At 37.3% G+C, this 7642-nt stretch overlaps 1 protein-coding gene across 1 annotated transcript in view; it reads right to left on the bottom strand.

Annotated features, from left to right (window-relative positions):
* Positions 1-7642, bottom strand: part of HOOK1 (hook microtubule-tethering protein 1) — a 71914-nt gene that overhangs the window by 63693 nt on the left and 579 nt on the right. The window contains exon 2 of the mRNA XM_010859256.1: positions 1255-1340. Coding sequence (XP_010857558.1) covers positions 1255-1340 — 86 coding nt within the window. The remainder of the gene's footprint in view (positions 1-1254; positions 1341-7642) is intronic.

Below are 7642 nucleotides of genomic sequence, written 5' to 3'. Positions count from 1 at the left end.
AGGAGGAGAAGGGGACGACAGAGGATGAGATGGCTGGATGGCATCACTGACTCGATGGATATGAGTTTGGGTACGCTCCAGGAATTGGTGATGGACAGGGAGGCCTGGTGTGCTGCGATTCATGGAGTCTCAAAGAGTCGGACACGACTGAGTGACTTAACTGAACTGAACTGAACGCCAATCAGGGTAAAAATAAAATAATTAAGAAATATTTTTAAGAAAGCAGGGAATTAAGGCATACTTCAGAATGACTGCCAAAAAAAAAATGTTAACATGCTAAATTTAATGCTCAAGTGTTAATCTTGAGTTAACCATAAAATCTGTCTATTCTAATTAGATCATTTTAAAGATTCAACGTAACTAAGATTATGATAATGTTTCAAGTTGTTTTTTTAAGATGGTAAAGAATTTCTGCTAACCCATTTTTTGCTAAAGCATTTTTCAGAGTCAATCATAAAAAAAAAAAAACCTTTACAAAAATGATGGCAATAATTAAACAATTTCTGACATCTAAAGCCATGTAGCAGAGATAGGATTCATTGAAGATATATTATCATGAATGTCAGCTAGTACAAAATCAATATGAAAATTAATAAATTATGACTATAGCATTGGCCCTCTTTGTCTTATTAAGAGTACAGTTCATACTGTGGATATTATAATCCTAATCCTCTTACAATGCTTGGCAAAAATGGTGAAATAATGGATTAAGGCTCTTCTGATATTGTATAATTACTTAAAATGGGCCCAAGCCAAACAGAATCTCTTTACTGGGCTAAAATTTCATTTATAGAATATTTCATTATTGGTGGATTCATACAATTGCTATTATTAATTCAAATATAAATTTTAAATTTAATATTTTTTTCTAAAACCAGTATTTCATGTTTGAATTATCTAAAAAGCAATAATCTCTACGGATTGATACCTTAAAATGACAACAGTATAATTGGAGAAAACACTGTAAGAAATTACATCACTCATTTAACCTGCTTCTTTCCTAGTAACTGTAACTTGTGAACATGACCAGAACAAGTTTAAAATTAAACATCTGTTGAATAGATAAGAATCCTGATTGGTAATTTAATTAAGATGTATCTCTATGAATAAGCAAGAAATAATCAGATGGTAAAACTTTTTGTCCCCTAGATGCATGAATACCTTGATACCATACGCCTGTCAGCGCTAAAAAGGATCAAGTTTCAGTAGCCTTTCAATATAATTATTTTAGGAAGAATCTGAAACAATACGTACATTTGATGAAGAACTTGTGCCATGGCAACTCCACTAGTCAGCTGTTTGACATCCTGACAGGGTGCAGCAGTATTGAATGTCTGCAGCTAAAATGACATAAAGCAAGTTACTTTAATGCCATAGTCCTCACTCCACTGAATTTATATACATGAATGAGCACTGGAGAGAACACTCTGCCAAACAAAGGAAACTATACCAATAAGTTTCTATAACTGGGTTGTATTTTCATAAGAATAAACACTTAACATTTCATAAAACCACTGAATATTATACCTAAAATATTGATATATTGATGTCATATATGAAGTACTTCAGAATTTCTGAAAAATACATGTAGAACTCAAGAGAGTCATACTTTCTGTTTTGTCAAGTTTTAGGAGAATAACATCAGAAAAAGAACTTTAAAACAACCTAATATCTGCAAGTGAAAATTTCATTCATATCACTTGCTAGGAAAACAAAGGCTACAAATGTCAAGTTTAACACTACCTAGTTTATCACGGAGCTCTAGGCAAGACTTCTGCCTGCTACCAACAGTTATCCTTAGAGCATGAACAGTCCAGGGCGCACCTTCAACATCAAGTTGTTTCTATCTAGTTCGGTGTTAGATACTACTAACTTTCCAAATCTCTGTTAAATATTCATGTATATTTTGAGAAGAGAAGTGAAATGGCAGCAGCTCTTTCTAAGAGGTAAATACAAGATAGAAGAATTATTTAAAAGCAAATTACAATAGAGCTAAATGGATTATATATTTTCTAGAAATCCAATCTCAATCTGTAAAGATCTTAAATATACTATGATTCTCTTTTCCCACATTTATTCATCTCCTTTACTATTCAGTTATTCAATTCTAATTCCTTAGTTTATCACCATAAAACACCTTTAGTGGTTGCTGTTTATTTTGAGGTTCTAGAAATCTGTCTCTATTATCCTAACACAACATGGAAGATTGACAGAAACTAAATCGAGCCACAATTACATTCAAAGCACAAAGATAAAGATACTTTCCTGAGCTTTCTACTGTACATAGGGCACTGCAGTATAAGGTGGAATTACAAGGGAACATTACCGGGCTTCCACATTTAGTAGCTTCAACTGAGAATTCAGGAGAGGAGAAAAAGACACAAATCATCTCTAGAAGATGCCACTTCTTCTCCCATGACTGTAGCATGCACAAAATGTTCTGAAGTGTGTAAGAGCCAGCTAATCAAACTAGGGTGTGTACTAGGAAAGACTTTACTAGAGATGATTCCAATGGATGGTCTTGAGTACACAAAGGACCAGGAGAAGGAAGCTTTAGGAAATAGCAACATAGAGTACAAATACAAGAAATGGTGTTTTTAGGTAAGGCATAGTTCAGTATTAACGGCTTTCTACGCATTTCAGTGCCAAGGGAGACAACCAAGGGGCGCAGGTTAGAGCTCGGAAGGGCCGTGGTAAGAAACTTGGAATTAACCTTCAGGGCATTATCTATATTATAGGGAAACAGCAAAATAGTTTCTACCTCACAAGATGGTTGTGAGAATTAAATAAATTAGCAAACACAGTGTACTCAGATCTGTGTCTAGCACATGGTACAAATTCAACAGCTGTTAGCACATTAGCTAAGGGTTTCTCAAAGTGTAGAGTCCAAGACAACATGTATCAGAATCAGAAAATCCCCAAGTGATTGTTATGCACCTCATTTTTTTAGAACTATTGCTCTGGGTGATGAAGAATCACTGAAGAATAACAAGGGAGAGACATCTTTATCTTTAGTATGTTGTGGAGAGCAGTTAAGAGTGACACAGAGAAGGAGAGAGAACAGCTTTATGCCTGTGTCAGTTAGAAGGCTCCGGCAATGGTCTTTGTGATAACCTGGGATGCTGAGATGAGTTACCATAATACTGACTGAAAGGACAGCAAATTCATGGAATATGTAAAATACAAAGTAAAAAGGATTTTGCAGTCAAGTGGATGTACAAGGAAGAAAAACCCCAGGGTTTAGGGCATTTTTCAAAGGAAGATAATCATATACTTTCAGGTAAAATGTGGCTTCCATTTTTCAACCCTTCCTACTTATACTTTACACCATTAAGTTTCTATAAAATGGTTATGATTAGTGATTTTAAAAAGACAATTTCATGAGACACAGAATATTAGGCAAAATAGGAAAGAAGTATGTAAAAGGAGTAAATACACTGAGTGCCTCAAGGCCCACCACACCCAAATTAAGATCGATTTCTCCTTTTTACAGCCATGAAAAGTATTTCCTATAAGCTTTTAAACTAGTTACAAAATAGGTAACAGAGAATGTCATTTCATTTGGCTAAACTGAAAGACTTTACAACCAAAAGTGTGACTAAATTATAAAGCCCAGTACGGGGAGTATAGCCAAAGCAGCAGGATGAAAGAAAATGTATTCTTTCAGACTACTCTTCATAGAGGTGAAGAGGCCGAAGTCTCTTTGTGAGTGACCCAAAAATGACACACAGGGCTTCCATCTCTAAACACAGTTCTTTGGCAAATAGCATCTTACTGTCTTCTTTATTTTTTAAATAAAGCAAATGATCAGAAATGTGGAAATGCTGTTCCTGAACTGCTTCAATATAAATGTCAAAGAAATCAAGAAAGAAAAGGGGTTTTCACAACTGAAAGCCAACAAAAACTCAACTTTGAGTCAACTCTGGTCTCAAATTCTCTTCCTCCAGCCGCTCATTTCAGAAAGAGGATCACCGCTTTGAGTTTTAAGATCTTTATAAAAACAATTCAACCATGCTTTTTTTTTTTTTTTTGTAATTTGGGCATATCCAACACTCTAATTCTATTGGTGAAATCAGAGTCCAATAACTTTAAAATTTTAAATGTCACAGAGCCAAGAGGCAGAATTAAATTCACCTTCACACACATACCTTGAACTCTCTCCACCACGTAAACGATGCCAAATTTATCTTTCAGCCCTGAATTTTTTTGCTAAGTGGCAGTATAACATTTCGAAGAATTAGTTATTTTAAGATGAATTTCAAATCATAAAATGTACCTTTTAAAACACTGCCAAAACAGGCATCTCTTCACCTAACCAACTTTTCTTGGTGACTTCTCTGTTAAGGATGGTTCTACTGTCCTAGAACAATGTGCAGCACTGAAAGAACACGGTTTACTACCATCTGTGTTCTCTCCTCTGTTATAACTTTTTTTTTTTACCTTCTATCTCCTACAACTTCCTCTCAGCAGATTAACATTACTTAGATTGGCAGGGAACACATTAAGAGTCCAGGGGTATCATGACAAACGTGTCTTCCATTACCATCTTTCAATCTATCATCAAAGACGACCATTTACATTACTTCTAAGGGTTCTTCTCTGTGTCTTGAAAACTCATTTCTCCTGATTTCAATGTGTTGAAATGCATCAATCTTCTATGAAACAGTTAAAAATGTATCCCAGGTACTTAGTGGTGAAATAATCAATGGTGAAATATTAGTTTTCGAGATGAGGACCAAGACTAGGGTATTTACTATCATCACGTTGATTCAGTGTTGTACTAGAGATCCTAGTCAGTTTTTGTTCCTGGGGACAGAACAGAAAACAGGTTGGGCAAGGGCTCTGTCCCTAAAGTGCAAACAAGATGACTTCAGAAAATATTAAGTGTTTACAGACACAACAAAAAGGGGTTAGCAGGTTACAACGGGATATGAGTAGGGTACAGGTAGGTCACTCACTGTCACAGTGTCTCTGAAACATGACACTAGACCCAAGAAATGAACGGTAAGAAGTCAATCAGCCACTGAAAGAACTAGAAGAAGGATATTTCAAAGAGAAATTAAAAAGCTGTGATGCATTTATAAATAAAAACAAACAAAAAAAACCCACACAAATGCTTATCTTCCTAAAGAAAGTCAATGTAGCATGGGGGCAAAGAGAAGCATGGCATGAGGGCAGTTTGTAGAAAGTTGGAGAGGTAAGCTAACACTAACAGTGAAGTGGCTGACAATCAGCAAAGTTCCCTGCTGCTGCTGCTAAGTCACTTCAGTCTTGCCCAACTCTGTGTGACCCCACAGATGGCAGCCCACCAGGCTCCCCCGTCCCTGGATTCTCCAGGCAAGAACACTGGAGTGGGTTGCCATTTCCTTCTCCAATGCATGAAAGAGAAAAGTGAAAGTGAAGTCAAAGAAGTAAAGAAAAGCCTAGAGGCAAGAACCCAAGAAACTAAGGCAGAAGATAATTTCACAAAGGAATCATCAATTAACATAAGGATAATAAAAGTTTCCAGTTTGCCAAACCCAGTAAGAGAAGGCCTTAGAGCAAAGAATGCCAGTGCAGTGGGCTGAGGTGTAAATAAAAGTTCAAAAAGTATAAAGGATGAGTATTTAAAAATGAAAGAAATATGACTGAAGGAAAGTGGGGGGATACAGTGTGGCTCAGTAGACACCGATGGCTTTCTGTTTTTTCTCTTTAGGAGAGGGAATATTTGATCAAGTTTTCATGTAGTGAGGAAGGAGCTAATGGAAAGGAAAAAATAGATACTAGAGGGGATAAATGACAGAGCAAAGTTTAAGACAACGTCGAAGGTGTGGATCTAGAGCCAGAGCCAAAGATAAGGAGGAGGTCACTTTCCTGATGGAGAGAAGCATTGGGGCTCAAATAGGATACTGATTAAGGTTTGCAAAGAGAAACATGAGAGGAACTGTATGGTTAATCTTAATAGTAAAGCTGGGCTGGGTATGGAAACAGGAGGATTTGTCTATAGCAGCATTTGGGAGGCAACAGTCTGTACATTAATTCCATTTTCTCCATAATGTTTCAGCAGCCTGAGAGAGAACTGGAGAAGCAAACAACCGATTATACTCTGTCATCTATTATCATTCCTTATGTTTTAAATAATTTTTTTACATGGGGCTTCCCTGGAGGTCTAGTGGTTAAGACTCTGCACTCCCAATGCAGGAGGCATGGGTTCAATCCCATCCCTGGTGGGGGAACAAAGATCCTATATGCTGAATGGCACAGCCGAAAAAAAATAAAATAAAAATTTTACTGTTTTTAAGGAATTTTGCCTTCCATTACAAAAAATACACAGATCTACCTACCACACCAATTAAAATGGAAGATTCTTTTGATTATTCTTGATATCTTTCTTCCTCAGTGTCTTATACAAAGTAGGAACGTCACTATTAATACTGATTAAAAGAATGGATATAGTCACGAAATAGTTTAAATTTTTTAATAAAATTCATGAAAATCTTATACTTCACCACCAACCCTCATATAAGTCAATGACATCATGAAGACTAAGTTTACTATAAGTCACGTGTTTAGAGCAACAATGCAACAGATTAGGAAACACCCTTTAATTAGTAATTTACTAAGCCACACCATTAGAAGTAACTGCCTTGTTTCACGACAACCTTAAATATGGCATTTAAACCCCATACTAAGTTTAAGTGAAAATATGGGTGAACAGTCAGCTAACTGCTTTTAACTCAGAAACTCCAGATGCTTGCATTTTACTTAGAGCAAAAACTTTTTACCTCCAAAGGGTAAAGGTAGCTTTACATTATGGTTATTTACAAGAGAATTCACATACTGCCAGAAACATTCCCTGATTTCTTTCTTTTGAATTACATGCATTGAGAGAGAGAGAAATTCATCAATTACTGCCTCTTAATCTAGTCTGTTTACATTCCATTCTACACACACTCCCCGACACAAAATTAAAAAACTGCTTTAGGGGTGAGCATCACTGACTGCACCTTGTGGACCATGGAGCGTCAGACTTGCCCAATATGGACTAGAAGCCACACCTAAATGCCAGCTCTCTCCGATCGCTGAGCACTTCCAAAAGGTGAGACACTTTTGTTGATCGCAATACTGAGGACAGATCCTGTCTGTCCAAACCCAACATAAAATTAATAGGACTACCAAGTGCGGATAAAGTGCAAACGAAAATGCCAAGTTTTTTTTTTTCTTTAAAGAAAATGCTTGTCCATTGGAAGAGGAGGGGAACCAGTGAGAACAAGAGAATACGAGCGCCCCACCCCCAACATTATCTTCTGATCCACGCAGGAAATATATACGTGGAAACATCTCTTCTAAGAGGCCTCTACAAAAACGGATGTCCTGGGGTCCGGGAGAAGCACTAACCCATGAACTAAAACCACTTCTTTGCCACCTGCGTCCAAATTAGAGCTAGGTGGTTGCAGTGGGAGGGAGGTTTCAGAGGGGGCTCTTCACTCCCAAGTAGCATAAAGGTCTCTATGAGAAGGCTGTTCTGCAGACGTAAGGCAAGGATGTCGGTGGTCCAGAAAGTCTAGAGCCTGGGCGCAGAGCAGCGGGGAGCAAATGGCCCAGCGAGGAGTAAACGGATGGGCGCTAGGCTCCCGCCACAGCTGTCAGGAGCAGGATCAGG

The sequence above is a fragment of the Bison bison genome, unplaced genomic scaffold (genome assembly GCF_000754665.1).
Source record: "Bison bison bison isolate TAMUID 2011002044 unplaced genomic scaffold, Bison_UMD1.0 scf7180017856337, whole genome shotgun sequence".
NCBI lineage: Eukaryota > Metazoa > Chordata > Mammalia > Artiodactyla > Bovidae > Bison > Bison bison.
Note: the sequence above shows the minus strand (reverse complement) of the source record. Positions and strands in the feature narration are given on the sequence as shown.